Raw genomic sequence first — 17,664 nt, forward strand, 5'->3', positions numbered from 1 at the left:
AGACCTCTTTTTGTTTCCCGTTTCGCTTGTGTGAGCAAACGGCTGATTATCAATAAATGCTCGTTACCAAGTACCGGTTATTGCGTGTATTCTTTCATGTTGCGGGTCTCAGCACGAGCCACTACCACGGAGTAGAGGTTGGGGCCGTAACAACATGTCCAAGACACTGTGAAATTTACTTTGCACTTCAATGGAGAAATACAAATTTAAAATGGGCATTTTTTTTTTTTCTTTGTTGATTGAGCTGATTGAATTGTGTAGTTATGGTGAAATCCCAGTGAACTAGTCAGATTTACAATATATTATCATATTATTTACATTTTTATATTTACAGTAAATTACTGGCTACTGTGTTGCATTACTTCTACAGTAATAGTGTGAAAATACAGGTAATTACTGTAATTTATGTACAGCAAGGTACCATAATACCACATCTCTGTACTGCTATATCACAGTAATTCCATGGGCATGGCAACTGTAAAGTCACATTATTTAGTTGTACTTTTATTCCAATTTACTGTAAAATATCTACAGTAAATGACTGTGAAATATTCACAGTCAATTACTTTGAAATATTCACAGTCAATTACTGTGAAATCCATGCAACTAGTAGCCAGTAATTTACTGTATTTTTACAGCCAAACATTTTACAGTGTATGGCAAGGCCAGTTGAGTACCTCCATGGGGGTTTTGATTACGTTTTTCATCTCCAAGGTGCTTAGCAAGCAGGTGAGAGGTGGCTCTGACACACCTTCTGACCAGCTGATCAAGTCCCCAATGCTGGAAGCATCACAATTGATGTCAGGTGTCCTTCTGGTCCTGACAGAGGAGTCCCCCAGCTGAGTGTATGGGTCCCCCTCTCCCCTAATGGCCAGGATTCTCTCCACCCCCTCAATTCTCTCCTTCTGATCCTCAGAACACAGCAGTGTTTGGAGGATGGCTTCACTGTGGGCATACCAAGCAGATCTTCTTACAGTTGGCATCACAAGGTCCAGCACCTCCTTCCTTTGGGACTTGAGGCAGTCCAGCTGAAACAGGATGTGCCTAGGCCCTTCGATCCAGGAGTGCTTGACCTTCACGTTAAGCCAACATGGATAATAGTGTTCTTCTTGGATTTGTGAAGGAAAAGATTGGTCACTGCCCTCAGCTTCCATCATCACATTGGTCAGGTCAATCCGCCCATCAAAGAGGATACAGGAAATCCCCCCCATCTCCCTGCACTTCTCCTCAAACTCTTCTCCCAGCTCTCTCATCAACTTTTCCTGTGCTCTCTTGACCTTGTTCTTATCAATCACTTTACTTGTGTTGTCTTCTGTGATGATTCCTGCATCAATCAGAGCTGCAGTTGGTATTACTGCAGTTGGTCTCAGCCCTATGCCATACCTAACACTAGCAAGCGCAATATTTGGAATATCATCAGTTTTTCTGTACTTTTGTTGAAGCTGCAGGTTCAGTTTCAGGGAAGAGCTCAACTTCAGGGACAAACTCATCTTCAGCACCACTCTCCAATTCCAGTTCCTCATCATCATCTGCCAAAAATCTTTTAACATCCTTCCTGGCTGCCTTGTCCGCTGCTGCAGCATTTCCCTCCTTGCTCCTTCTCCTTTCCTCAGCCATGTTTTCCATCCCCTACCTTTCCAATTTCCTCACCTGTCTCTTGTGCTCCTGCAGATCAGGGGCCCCCATTTGGTGGGGTCCTTTACTTCCAACCTTCTCTTTCTGTTCCTTGATGTATGCAAGATATTTTAAAGGAATCATTTTCTCTCTGCTGCAGGAAAAGTTAATGTGGGCTTGGATCACACAGCCATCACAGCCTCCCCCCTCACAACTGGTAATCTGACACTTGCAAGTCAAAATATCAAATAATGTGTCTAACTTGACACTGAACCTCTCTTTGGCATCAAGTTTGCCCTTCCCAAGGGAAAACTTCAATGCCTGATTCCAGACTTCCTTGAGCTTGGACATGATGGTCACCTTTTCATTAATAACAGGTGGCTTGAAAAGAGCATTCACTGACCAATCAGACCAGGGAAGATGTCACCCACCAGCTGGTCCACTGGGTAGTTCCTCCTGTCATCTTTACTTTGATCCCTCAAGTAGCTGCCATACCTCAGGATATCTCTCACAGTTGGCAGTTCAGACACCAACAGCTCTCGCCCAGTGCCAACAAGATTACTCAAATGAGAAGTAGATGTTGCCCTTGTTTTTTACTTGAGCCATTCCAGTTGCATCCAGTATTAACCTTACTGTTTTTACTAACAGTAATCAACTAATAATTTTCATAAAGTGCATATTTATTCCAAACTCACAATATTCCAGCAATAAAACGTAATGCACAATGCTACACAGTATCCAAACTCTTTAGGCACTGGTCAGAGGCATTCATGTAAAGCAGATCACCAGAATACAATACTGGTAAAAAATTTGCAGAGATCAAATGTTTTCTTGTCTGAAGGGAGAAACCTAATTTTAAAACAACATTTTCAGTGTGTGACTTGAAAGATAAGTTCTGATCAAAAATAAAACATAGATATGTAGTGACCCGTTCAATGTCAATGTCAGTCCCTTGAACAGTACAAAGGTTGGAGAGAAAATAAGTTAACTTTTTGCCATTTGAGAATATCATGAGTTTGGATTTGTCTGCATTTAATTTGATTTCTAATTTTAAATAAAAGGAAATAAATTCACAGTTATTGTCAAACAGGAGTTAAATAAATGTCCCGCTTATTCTAAGAATGTATTTCACCATATTTAAATGATCGGGAAATTACATTGTAATGATAATAAATCACCTCCCTCGTTCAGATTAATGTTGATCGTTATTTTTTATGATTTAGATGCTTTTATTTTGAAGTTGTTGCTATGTTAAAAAAAGTAATATCTTCTACATATAATAACGGACAAAGTAAAGAATTAAGTGTATGTTTAAATGATAGCACCCCCCGAAGAGGCTCAAGCTCTTATGTTGAGTATGGAGTTTCAATACATTCGAAATTTGGCCATGTAAAATGTTCTCTTGGGTTGCCGCACAGCCAATGCGTGACGTCCTTAGTAAGCGTAACGGACCCCGAACACATCTGGTACATTATTGACACCGGAATCAACACTTTTGTAACCGGAAGGTAAATAGAGGGGAGGCATGGCTAGAATGGGTGATCTGTTTGGTATTTTTGAGCAAAAAACATCATAGACATGTTTTTTATATATTTTTATGTATCTGAGACCAATACTATTGCCTAAAAATAGCATGATAAAACCACTTTAAGAAAAAAAAACATGAAATACATGTACTACCATAATAGTACTACAAATGAACAATTATTTAAATGTATGTTACATTATGTTCAAATCATATTCTTATCACACAAAGCACAATTACAATTGTATATTTACACAATATTTTGGCCTATACAAACAGTGAAAATCATGTGTTTGAAAATAAAAATACATTTGTTAGAAAATGATCATGTATAAATAACTGATATAATATACATTCAGTGATAATCATTCAACATATTTTCTATCCATGGTTTTTCTCCTATTCTACAGTACGGGTTGTGCATATGTAATTTCACATTATGTGTATTGATTGATTAAATATGAGACCTATTGATGAAAACTCAGTGTAATGATACAATGCTTATCTGGTGTTACTACTCCTACTATACATTATATAAAAGTTAAGAGTTCAAAATAAAAGATTATATATTTTATCCCACATTTTTTCCCATGATATGTTTCTTGGTATTTTTTTCTGGCTTGATAAAAAGTATGTAACATTTAGGAGCAAAAATGCTAATCAATAGGCCAAATGCTGAGGATAAAATTGCAAATATTTCAACAGCTACGGTGAACTTCCCTGGAGAGCTGACATATGCTGGGATAAAGGTTATCCAGACAGCACAGAATATCAGCATGCTGAAGGTGATATACTTAGCTTCATTAAAATTATCTGGCAATTTTCTTGCTAGAAATGCCAGGACCAAACAAATTATTGCAAGGATCCCTATGTACCCAATCACTGCATAGAAAGCAGCTTCAGAGCCTGTGTTACATTCTAAAACTATCTTTTTATTGCTGTATCTGAAAACCATGTCTGGGAAAGGTGGTTTTAAGTTAAGCCACAACACACATATTACAATCTGAATCAAAGTGCAGGAAAAAACTATGATCCTTTGCTGTACAGGACCAAACTTTCCTGCTAATTTGTTGCCAGGAAATGTGGCTTTAAAAGCTGTTACAACAACAATAGTTTTTCCCATGACACAGGACATACAAAGTGCAAACGTCACACCAAAAACTGTGTGGCGCAGCATGCATGTCCAGACTGTAGGTCTGCCGATGAAAGTGAGGGGACAGAGAAAACACAAAAAGAGAGAAAACAACAGGAAACAGCTCAGCTCAGAGTTGCTGGCCTTTATCACAGGAGTCTCTCTGAAGCGGATAAAGACCGTCATGGAAGCCAGCGACAGGGAGGCCCCAAGCAGGGATACAACAGTTAAAGCCATTCCCATCGGCTCTTGGTATGTAAGGAACTCAATTATTTTAGGAATGCACTCATCTTTCCTCTCATTGGACCAGTATTCCTGTGTACAGGGTGTGCAGTCAGCTCTACCTGTTGATCACGAACAGAAAGAATCAGTTATGTGTTTGGATTTTACATTTCTCAAAAATGATATACTCATTTTATAAAACATGCAAATATTATATATATATATATAAAAGCAACTTAATTCAAAGTGATGCAGTGACTCTTACCATGATATAGTATACTCTAAACATTAATTATGCGTCTGATACCTGTTGAGTTGGCTATAGTTCCATCAGCACATGGAATACAGTCAAAGCAGCAGCGGGGTTTTCCTTTTATTTGAGCTTTTCTTGTTCCGGCTGGACAAACATTAGAGCACACAGACGTCGGAACCTGAGGGAAGAAAAAGTTTGATAATCTATTATGGACTTGATCTCAAACACAATCGCTAAGCCTGTTGCCATAAGATACAATTATTTTACCATTTTCCCTTTCTTCCACACAATTCTTTCCTCCTGAATGCTGAGCTCCTTATCAGCAGCAGAGGAAAAATGACCCACTGTGACATGTTGCACCTGCCCATCTTTCAGCTGCCAGTTAATCAGGTCATAAGAAGCAGGAGGATCACCATTCTTATCAAAAAACACATTGTCCCCAAACTGATTGATAACATTCACCCTTTGAAGGTGATCCGTGACCTTAGAGAGGGAACAGAATAATTTATAAATATGTATCATTCTTATTGACAACATTATTTCTATGCAGATACAGTATAATGATTGTATATTTGCAAGAGGGTGGCTGTCTCTTGTTCTCACCTCTTTGAGCTGAATTTCTGATGTATTCAAACATGGCCTCACTGATCTTTCTCGGACAGATTGGCAGAACACCAACTGATGTAGTGCATGTGCAACAGCATAAACTGCTTTATACACATTATAGGACACTCTTAGCTGTGTGACATTGAAGAACAAATCCTTGGAATTCAATAATGTCTCATAGCCTGTGCAAATTTCATTTGTTGAATCAGTTACTGCGTCTTCCCCGGGTAAAACAGGTCGACAGCCCACAATAGTCTCCCAGAAATCCTTTACAAAGGCGTCACTTGGATCATCATAAGGGTTAATACCTGTAAGGAATTGTCGTAGGTTTGGAATAGCCATCTTGTTCACAACAAATCCTAGAGCTCCACCAAACGCTTGGTAGATTTCATGGGTGGATGGTCGACTTGCTGTTATCCAGGCCTCACTGCCAATCCACTGTATTCCTGTAATGTTCTGTTTTACAACCTCTTTCATCAGAGGGTAAAAGTCACCCTCTGGAACAAAAGCAAGAATGACTTTGACAGTCGACTGCTTGATAATTTCCACAACCTCCAGAATTTTATCCATACTGTATGTACGTAGAATTTTCCCAACAAATGCAATACAAACCCCAAGCTTTTTAACCTCTTCAGTAAAAGCCAGGATTCCATTTAGCCCGTAGTCATTGTCTGACTGTATGGCACCAATCCACTGCCAGCCAAAGTGTTTCACCAGTGCTGCCAAAGCTTTTGCCTGGAAGTAGTCGCTGGGGATTGTCCGAAAGAAAGTTGGATATTTAGCTCTGTCACTCAGACAGGCACATGTTGAGAAATAACTCACCTAAAAAGAACACCAACAGTCTGAACAAAATGCCAAAAGACAAGCACTACACAAACATTACATTCCACACAATACTAACATAGTAAACATATAATTTATTCTCTTACTATTGGTACTTGAAATGGCCCAAGAGCTCCAGCTATAGCTAAAGACTGAGATGATCCTGACTCTGCTATGAGGGCAGATATAGCTGGAGGACATGATGAATTCATTTCTTTGTCCTCTGTTCCACTAGCCAGTGTTAGTGCAGCACGTAAGGTATTTGTGGGAGATGCACAAGAGTTAAGGATCCTATAGCCGAGAGATATGTTTGGCAGGAGAGCAGGATCTTTGTTTATTTCTTCAATCGCAAATATCATTACTTGAGTCCATCGAAAAGCTCGCAAGTCAAATCTAAAAAGATTTTAGAGATTGAAATAGATTGTGAAAATCCAGAGCTGCAGCTGTACATTTGCAAATATATTTGTAAGATAAAAGTAGAAAGCTAGCAGGATGAAATAAATCAAAATGTATTACAACTTACCCTGCACACTTCGCTCCAGGTGGCTCGCTCGTGAACATTGAAGTGCTTACTATTTCTTTGTTAAATACTGGGAAAATACCCCCAATCATTATGTCTCCCTGCTTAAACAAACCGGGCATGTCAAACCTGTTGAAACGTTCACAGCCAGAAACCCTGTTCAGGTAAAACAAATACAGAGCTAAAATCCTAGCTATCAACATCTTATGCATGTTTGCTTGAAATCATTTGATGGAGATAAAGACATGCTCCTATAACAACTGCGTCTGATAAAGGCGACTCTGCATGCTCTCTTTTCATAAAAGGTTCATTTATTTCCCACGGGGCTCAGCAATCATAACTGGTTAAGATTAGAACAACAGGGAAAGGTGACGGCTATATTCAGGACACACACTATGCAAGCTACAGTATCATGCACATACCAAACAATATAGCATACCCCAATTCCAATAAGATTTACATTTTTGTTTCATGTTACAGGCTAGTCAAATGCCAGCAAACTGCTCAGCACTCAAACAGTGTGGTAAAGTGTTGGGACATATAGCTCTATGACACACACACACACACACACACACACACACACACACACACACACACACACACACACACACACACACACACACACACACACACACACACACACACACACACACACACACACACACACACACACACACACACACACACACACACACACACACACACACACACACACACAGTTGTGGAAAACGTTTTGATATTTGTTTGAATAACTTACTTTTCCAATTTAGTAGATATTTCAATTTAATAGCCTAAATATGAGACTAACATATGCGAAATTAACATAATACAGATAAAGAATGAATATTTCACGAAATACATATACAATAAAATAAAAGGTTAGTGCTCTCCTATCTTCTCTATACAATTTTAAATCATGAGTTGCTGTGCTTTTGTCACCTCAGCGTTTTCTGCAGTTAATAACAAGTCTTAACATCAACAGATATAAGTCTTCTTTGAAACTTTTGCGTGAATTATTTTTTTATTCAACTCAATAACTAAAGGCCAGCAGTTTTATTTTGGGATCAGAACCCAGCCAGCAGTTGACCTATCCGTGTGTGTCTCTGCTGCTCCAATGGATGTAGAATATACAATAACAATAATATTTGCAGGAGTCTATTTGTGATTTCTATGAATAGGGTATCCTGATTGGTTTTATTGTGTTTGTCTGTTATGACCTGGCTCAAAAGGCCACAACAAAGAGGAGACATACCATATCAAAGGTTAACAAAATATGTTTATTTAAGCAAGTAATCCAAATTAATCAAATTAAGTTAAGTGCAAAGTACGTAAAGCATGAGGTGTGGATGTCAGTGGTATCAGTAGTGTAATGCAAGGTAAGGGTCGCATGGACATGTATGTGTGAGGTGCACAAAGTAAAGCAACGGAAGTAACCAATAGCATACTCAACAGAACCGGGTGGCTGTAGGAGAAAGCAGAGAGGAGCAGAGAGGCTTTAAGTAGCTGCAGAGCACCAGACCCAGGTGCCCTGAATTACTGCAATCAAGGCTGCACACAGCAGAGCCACAACCTCTCCAGATGAACCCAAAGGGGCATCACAGTGTCCTACATATTTCATAATATATTTTCAAAAAACCAAGACTTATATTTCTTATCTAGTTTATCGGTGACAAGGAAAAGGGCCTTACGAAGGTGTGAGTAGTGTATTTAGGTTAGCTGAGGAGATCATTATGTTCCCCAGATAAAGGGTTCTTGCTGAAATGTATAATATATGTATTTTAATAATTGTTGTACTTGTACTAACCCTGTTCAGTGAACCGATTGTCTAGTAAATAGCAGTATAGTTCCAAAGTAGTTGTGAATGGTCTGATTTGTCCACAGTAACACATCATTGACTTCTCAGGAGTTGAACACACGACTACTGTGGCTGATTTCACTTTTTTTTCCAACCCAAGGGACAATCTGATATTTTGTAGCTGAAGTGATACACCTTTTAGTTTGTATCAGAATTGGATCCTTGCATAACAACTGTTAGACCCTGCTGAATAATGTTTTAAAATGTGTGTCTTTCTGAGCGTTGCCTCTCAGGCTTTCCAGTCTGTGTGCAGTGTCAGTTGTCCTCCAGGTTCCCGCATCGCCAGGAGAAAGGGGGAACCCATCTGCTGTTTTGACTGTGTCCCCTGTGCTGAGGTAGAAGTCAGTAATAATACTGGTGAGTTGGTGTTCTGGCTGTTATCATCTTTTCTCCTTTCTTGACGTTTCTGAAAGTGACTTCTTTAAACTAAAAAAGTGTTCTTTTATACCGCCTACAGATTCTTTCAACCCACTCTCTTGTCTGCGTATAAATGACATGACTTTACACATTGGAAATGCGTGCAATAGATATGCAGAAGTCCGATTTTGTGTGCATATGATATGCTAACCATTCCCATTGAGATCTGATACCGAGTTTTGCGTGCATTTGATATGCCACGTTTTGTCCGTCGGGTCTTGGTAGACCGGAAGCTGTGTGGTTCATAAAAACATGTTCTTAGCCACGATTATTTTTTTGCCGTCTGTGAGAGCTTCAGAATAATGAAATCTGTATTTTTTTAAATCTTTTTTTCCTTCTAATTTGTTATTCTTCTCTAAATAACACACTGTTATTTACTCAACAATAACACACAATTATCCTTGCTTTTATTTATTTGTTTAATTCTATAATCTTGGGATTTTTAGCATGCTTTTTAGCCGTAAATAAAGTCACCGGAAACAGACGTAGACGGTAAACTGATTACCCAAGATCCTCAACTTGAAGCTCGGGATGTTTTAGCCGCAATGCACGTTGGGATATGGTGTTAATGCGATATGATATCCAAAAAGAAAATCTGAGTTTAGGATGGCCGAAGACACTACACTACCCATAATCCCCAGCTATCGTTTGGGACTACAGTCTTGTTGACAAACCCCGTGATTAATCTTCAAGCTCTGGGATTGGATGTTGGAGTGGCAGTGCGCCAAGGTTATGCCGAGCGTCAAACTCTTTGAAATGGAACGAAACCACGGCAGACTATTCAAAACTGGACTCCAACGCCCCCCCAGAACCACACATGCTGGCTATTGTGTTTCGCAACATATTCTACTATGGCACGTCTCTACTGGGAATTGTAGTTTTAAAAGACGTTTTCGTTGTACCCAAAATTAGAAGTTGACAGTATTAAACTGTGTACAGCCCTGGAGGTGTAGGCGATAGGAAACTAATTGGTGTGTACACATTTAAAACATGTAATTACTAAATGGGTGAAAATCGCTTTTATCCATAATGGGCAGCATTAATATATACCCACATGAGAGCTCATTGTTTCTTTGTAATTCTACTCCACTACAATTCAGAGGTTAACCTGGTATTTTTACTCCAATACATTTATTTTAGTTACTTTGCAGATTCTGATTAATGATGTGAAATATAACCCTTAAAGCAGACTTTAGTTACACCTGAGTAAAATTCAGGGAAAGGTGATTGTCAAGTGCCAACAACCAGAGAGATATTTGATAGTTGGTGCTTGAGAAGACTAAACATTTATCTGCAGATCTCTATAAAGTATATTAATTACTCGTTATTCTCTACTAATAGTTAATTAAAAACTGTATATAATTGCTATTTTGCACATCCCTTTCAATATTTCAATATTTTCAAAGGTTTACACGACTACGGTGTTATGCAATGAATGAAAAACTTGGGTCCCAGGTTCCTCAACAGTGCATTACAAGACATCTATCAATGTGTCTATACCTTCACCATTAAACTATATAATTCTGCACATTTCTTATACTATCTACATACATAAGAGTATCATTAATGTGTATAACATCAGTTAAAATAAGTGCTTCAACATAGTTAACATTGAAGGAAAGCAATATATTGGACGTTAAGTACTTTGTCAGGCTTAATATATGTATCTGTGGATAAATACCTCCAAAGCTTTTTTCTTATTTAAACGAAGACTTTAACCTAAAGTATTCTTTAATGTGTTAATAAAGGTGAATTAGATTGTCTGTTTTGCACATCCTCATATTAATATCATTGTACATCCGACACTAAACTGTTTTATTGTAGAGATCACTTACAGTATCTTCTTGATTATTTTATATTCTATATTTCTATCATTGACCTTCTACTTTCTCCCTATGAAAGTATGTAGGCTACTCTTGATATTTTTTTCATCAAATAACATTATTCAATAAAAATAACATTAATCAACACAAATAATTAAATAACGTGCTTTAACCACTAGGCACAAGGTACACACAGCATACTAATAATAACTTTGTATTATTAGTGTACGACACTTATCTATGTATAACATCTTAAGATGTGTAGTTTTATTCATGTTTTTACTAATGCTGTCACAATTATCGCGTTAACGGAGGTAATTCCTTTTTTGTATTAATTGCGTTCAAATATTTAACGCATTTAACGCATGTGCAGAATGGCCCGCCCCATACATCCCACCAGTGGCAGCGCCAGGGTATGGCTGGGGTAGGCTACACCCATACCAAGAAATGGCTTAGCCCCACCATGAAAAATGATGTTAAAGTAAGCAAAATAAAGTCTGCCAACTCGCGCCGAGAATTGCACAGACAGCAGTTAGTAAGATTGATTTCAGTAGCCACTTGTCTGGAAATACAGAAGACCAGAAACTGTTTTGAAAACTTTTGTCACGTAGTGATCGTCTTCTCAATAGAACATCTTTGATAATGTCTTCTGGCCAATCAGAATCAAGATAACGGCGTGGTGTTGTTGCAGGAAGTCCCGATGGAGAATACTTTTGCTGTAGCACAGGGGTGCACATAACTGGTACGCAGGTTATGTGCGTAATCTGAAAAGCGTACCGTCACTTGTGTCACAAAGAGCATTTGCGTACCAACGTACTTGTGAAGCTTTTCCAGAAGGCGGTTAGATAACCGGACGACAGAGTCGGTCTCCGTACACAGACAGGACTGCTGTTAACGTCGGTCTGTACAACGGAATTGTGCCAAAACTACGCCGACCGGCTGCGGAGGGAGACTCCCCCCCTTCACTGGAGAACTGCGCTAAAACAGCTGATCACAACGTTCACACTTTGTGGTCACGAAGTACTCCACTAGCCCCCCCCGTCGACTTTCCTGAAGTACTCCCCCGTTGATAGAAAACAACACACGAATTAAGACCCCACGGTTTGATGATTGATAGGTGTGTGGGCTGTCTTTCATTTTCACACAGAAAAATGTTATAATAAACATACATACTGTATGTTAAATGGGTATATCCGTCTTCTTTCATTTATCTTTCTGTGATGTGAATGTCCCTGCATGGGCACTGATTAACTGAACTGAAACAGGTGTGTTAATCAGTGGAGGGACTCACAGCTGGGAAACTGACAGCTGAGAGAGAAAAGGCAGTGGAGAACTGTGAATGGGGGTTGGAGGACGCTCGGATGTGACTCGGCACTCTTTTGGGTGGGAGGGTGTCGTTCGCAGCGGATAGAGCTGCCGGCGACGAAGACAGCCAGACAGGAAAGACGTTCGAGTGTCGGGATCAGGAAGCCTGTTACCTCCTATAGATAGTCAGGGCCGGGGTTTTAGTGAGTGCGAGCCGCGATCCCTCCTTATGCACGGCGGTGCCCAAGCAACACGGACACCAGCTGTGATTTAGTTCACGTCGTCCGGCGAAGCCCATCCCCGGGGAGTTGGACGGTGTCCCAAGCGTAGACCCCAGGGGAGGGTCTCGCCAACTGGCGAGTTACGTATACTCATTTATATTGTTGTATGGCGGATTTTAGAAGTATTTAACAGTGTAAAGAAGGAGAACAGCAGGGGAGCGGCTACCACGAATTGGAACCTTCGCTCTAAATTGTTGGTTGGGTCATTGCAGTGTGGGTGTGCTGTGTGTGTTCATAATTGCCTAGTTGTGTGCCTCCGGCAGAGGGTGTTTGCATGCTGTGTTCTTAGTGTGGTGTGGCGCGTTAAATGCTAGTAAAACTAGCCCTGCTGAAGTGTATTTAAAAGTGGACTCCACAGTCTAGTGGGGGTTTCTGGTGCCCCGTGGACTCGCTTCCTCTTGTTCTCTCCTCTCCTCTTACCAGTGAACTGTTGTGGGTAAAATAAAGATTGTCCTATATTTTGTACAAAGCTGCCTCTGTATTTATTAGAAGGTTCTGACAAAGTGGTAGTGTTTCCTGCCACACCTGAGCAAATCCAATATTACATTTCCATTCCCACAACAATAAAGAAATTGAATATTTTGGACATAGTGGTGATTAATCATGATTAATTAATTTTTCAGCTGTGATTAATCTGATTAAAATGTTTAATCGTTTGACAGCCCTAGTTTTTACATAATTGTACAGGATATTGCTATACTATTTCTCATGCTTTACTTCTAACATTAATATCTGATTTATAAAACATCACAGACGGAAAGGTATATTCGTCATTTAATGGTAAGCTATTGCAATTTTTATTCCATAGATGTGTCTCCAATCACCCAAAACCCCTGACTATTCTTTCAACTCAGTATTTCCATTCTTATATTCAAAGAAAATCAGCAATATCTTTAAAAACTACAAGTCCTTTTCTATCAGCTGTGCACCGTTATGGTGTGAATATAACCTATCTACCAATTGGATCAAATATAAAAGTCAGCCAAATTAAGGTTGATACTGCAAGGAGACGTATTATATGAAAAAAAATGGAAGATGTTGTTTAATTGCTGATATATTTATGATCCACGTCACGTTTTCAGTTTTGGTGGCAGTTCTTACTGTTTGTCTAGAAGTCTTCTCATCAGGGCTCTATAAATAAAGAACTACGGCAGATATGTAATATGTAATGCAGCCGAATCATGTGTTACAAAGCCGTTATGTGATGACTTCCAAAGAGAAAAGCAAGCACACTCGGAATAAAGTATCATTTTCTTTTTTTAAATGTTTTTCGGATTTCATATTGCATTAACACCATATCCCAACATGCATTGCGGCTAAACAATCCAATCACCGAGCTTCTAGCTGAGGATCTTGGGTAATCAGTTCAGTGGGTTTTTGTTGTGTATCGCGATGTTGCTCGAAATGTCCCTTATAGGCCTACGTCTGTCTCTGGTGACTTTATTTTGAAATTCTGTTCCTGAGAAACGGCTAAAAAGCCAGAGATTATAGAATTCAAGGAATAAATAAAAACAAGGATAATTGTGTGTTATTGAGTAAATAACAGTGTGTTATTCAGAAAAGAATAACAAATTAGAAAAAAAATCCAGATTTCATTATTCTGAGGCTCCGAGACCCATTTATTTTACTCACAGAAGGCAAAAAAAGTCTGAAATTATACAATTTAAAATAAAAACAATAATTGTGGCTTGATATTGAGTAAGAACATGTTTTTATGAACCGCACAGCTTCCGGTCTACCAAGACCCGACGGACAAAACGTGGACGCAAAACTTGGCATCAGATCTCAATGGGAATGGTTAGCGTATCATATGCACGCAAAATCGGACTTCTGCGTATCTATTGCACGCATTTCCAAAATGTAAAGTCGTGTCATGGTGACGTGCAACAACATTAACCTTTCTGTTGGTCAGTTGTTAGCAGACCCTTCACGCGATGGCAGAGCGAACAGGTACAGGTAGGGCCCATAATGATAGCCCTATAGTTTAAATCTACTACCTTCACATAAACATATGGAAATGGGTTACTATTTAAAAAAAATTATGTATTTAGGAAGCTATCAATGTGATTTTAAGTGGGGGTCGACCTCAAATCCTCTAAGGGGGTCTGGGGGCATGCTCCCCCGGTAAGATTTTTTATTTTATTTTGGAGTTAAATGCATCAATCTGGTGCATTTTGAGGGGAAAATAAAGAGACTAGATCTAATGAAACACCTATATTAAACATAACTGTATACATTTCAATAATCATAAAATCATGGCCATAACCAATAACATACCATTTCCAATATGAAAAAACACTGAAACTTGTTTATTAATTTATTTTTGGTTCATTTATAGTTGTGAGTGTGTCTGTGCTCCTGAATCAGCCTCTCCTGTCTCTCTCCTCTCCTCCCTGCTCCTCTTTGAGGCAGCAGCAAATACTAGTTTTAGCTCTCAACAAGTTTTAAAAGTGTATCTTACCTTTTTTCACCTAGTTAAGTTTTTATTTATTTATTCATGCATATTTTACTAATCACTACCCTCTCAAATGGAAATACGTGTTTTCATAAATGGTGACCAAACCGTTTGAGACCCGCTGAGAACTTAGACTAAGTTAACTATCTAAACACTCAGAGAGTCCTTTACGTCACCTGAGCTGAGGTTATCCCGAGCTTGAATGACACACAGACCAATCAAGGGGCTTTGATTTATGATCTGCAGTGGCCATGTCGGCAGGCAGTCACCCTGTGTGAGGCAGGCCACTTAACAGGCCAGAAGGAGGCGAGATAAGAGCAAGGGAGCGAGGGATCATTGTCCACAAGTTAATCGATCGCAGATGGCGTCGTGGTCACGGACGAATACAAAAACAATTATTTAAAAAAAAATTATAAAAAAGAAAAAAAACTAAATGGGTCACGAAATATACTTGGGCGGCCGTTAATATATTATATATATCTATATATTAATATATATTTTCATCCTAGGTATACCTCAACTATGAGAGACAAAATGAGGAAAACAAATCCAGAAAATCACATTGTCTGATTTTTTAAGAATTTATTTGCAAATGATGGTGGAAAATAAGTATTTGGTCACCTACAAACAAACAAGATTTCTGGCTCTCACAGACCTGTAACTTCTTCTTTAAGAGCCTCCTCTGTCCTCCACTTGTTAACTGTATTAATGGCACCTGTTTGAACTCGTTATCAGTATAAAAGACACCTGTCCACAACCTCAAACAGTCACACTCCAAACTCCACTATGGCCAAGACCAAAGAGCTGTCAAAGGACACCAGAAACAAAATTGTAGACCAGCACCAGGCTGGGAAGACTGACTCTGCAATAGGTAAGCAGCTTGGTGTGAAGAAATCAACTGTGGGAGCAATTATTAGAAAATGGAAGACATACAAGACCACTGATAATCTCCCTCAATCTGGGGCTCCATGCAAGATCTCACCCCGTGGGGTCAAAATGATCACAAGAACGGTGAGCAAAAATCCCAGAACCACACGGGGGGACCTAGTCAATGACCTGCAGAGAGCTGGGACCAAAGTAACAAAGGCTACCATCAGTAACACACTACGCTGCCAGGGACTCAAATCCTGCAGTGCCAGATGTGTCCCCCTGCTTAAGCCAGTACATGTCCAGGCCCGTCTGAAGTTTGCTAGAGAGCATTTAGATGATCCAGAAGAGGATTGGGAGAATGTCATATGGTCAGATGAAACCAAAATAGAAGTTTTTGGTAAAAACTCAACTAGATGTGTTTGGAGGAGAAAGAATGCTGAGTTGCATCCAAAGAACACCATACCTACTTGGAAACATGGGGGTGGAAACATCATGCTTTGGGGCTGTTTTTCTGCAAAGGGACCAGGACGACTGATCTGTTTAAAGGAAAGAATGAATGGGGCCATGTATCGTGAGATTTTGAGTGACAATCTCCTTCCATCAGCAAGGGCATTGAAGATGAAACGTGGCTGGGTCTTTCAGCATGACAATGATCCCAAACACACCGCCCGGGCAACAAAGGAGTGGCTTCGTAAGAAGCATTTCAAGGTCCTTGAGTGGCCTAGCCAGTCAGCAGATCTCAACCCCATAGAAAATCTTTGGAGGAGTTGAAAGTCTGTGTTGCCTAGTGACAGCCCCAAAACATCACTGCTCTAGAGGAGACCTGCATGGAGGAATGGGCCAAAAATACCAGCAACAGTGTGTGAAAACCTTGTGAAGACTTACAGAAAACGTTTGACCTCTGTCATTGCCAACAAAGGGATGAGATGAACTTTTGTTATTCACCAAATACTTATTTTCCACCATAATTTGCAAATAAATTCTTTAAAAATCGACAATGTGATTTTCTGGATTTTTTTTTTTTCTCATTTTGTCTCTCATAGTTAAGGTATACCTAGGATGAAAATGACAGGCCTCATCTTTTTAAGAACTTGCACAATTGGTGGCTGACTAAATACTTTTTTGCCCCACTGTACCTGGGCGGCCCACCCAAGTATAGTCTTTGTGTGGGAAACCCTGCATCTACTTTTAGTAGTTTGTTTACATTTTTTAATGATGTTGTTTTTGTTTGTAGAAGTGCATCATTCCTTGATTTATTGTAAAATGAATCTGAACTTTTTGATCTGTTATGATGATAAACTGAAGCAATTTCTAAATCAACCCAATTAACCGAGTTTGAAATCGTCATACTTAGTTTATAAGGAAATGATGAAGAGGAACAAATTAAATGATTTAAAAATGATATCTATGTAGGTGGTGACGCTGTTGGCGGTTCTAGTGTTAACAGAAATTTAAATTAAATATGTGTAATGGCAAATGCCATATATGATTTTCTTACCTGGAATTCTGCCTTTTTGAAAATACTTTTTGATTGAGTCTCTTAGCTTGTCCGCAGTTCTAGGGTTAATATTAATCTAATATGATTGTCATCGGTCTAAATTAGATTTCAAATGATTAACTGTGTATGTAAATAAGATCATGGTGTGGGTGGAATCCATTTTCATAACCACTGTCTTTTAACTGATTTAAATTTGGAAACTGGGCTTATTCATCAGAATTTCATATGACTTGACTTGCTTGACATGAGCAATGACTTGACTTGACTTGCTTGACTCTCATCACAGTGACTTGGGACTTGCTTGATACTTGTAGGTCAAGACTTGAGACTTGCTCATGACTTGCACATGTAGGACTTAATCCCACCTCTGGTTTTGCCCTCTGCATTTCATGCCTCCTGGCCAAGACAGTAGTGGTCCTCATGGCTCTCAGGTCTACACTGCCAGTAAGTAATGCCATGAAGTGGT

General features: G+C 39.3%; 1 protein-coding gene across 1 annotated transcript; it reads right to left on the reverse strand.

The window, feature by feature from the left end:
• Positions 1-3,597: 3,597 nt before the first annotated feature.
• LOC307034918 (extracellular calcium-sensing receptor-like) lies at positions 3,598-6,735 on the reverse strand (the record flags this gene model as incomplete). The annotated part of the gene is made up of 6 exons (XM_079673842.1): positions 3,598-4,615; positions 4,801-4,924; positions 5,014-5,229; positions 5,350-6,174; positions 6,282-6,567; positions 6,698-6,735. 6 exons carry the CDS (start codon positions 6,733-6,735, stop codon positions 3,711-3,713), a joined length of 2,394 nt encoding a protein of 797 aa, XP_079529968.1. The 3' UTR covers positions 3,598-3,710.
• Positions 6,736-17,664: the final 10,929 nt, after the last annotated feature.

The sequence above is a fragment of the Notothenia rossii genome, assembly GCF_949606895.1.
Source record: "Notothenia rossii genome assembly, chromosome: 4".
Lineage (NCBI taxonomy): Eukaryota > Metazoa > Chordata > Actinopteri > Perciformes > Nototheniidae > Notothenia > Notothenia rossii.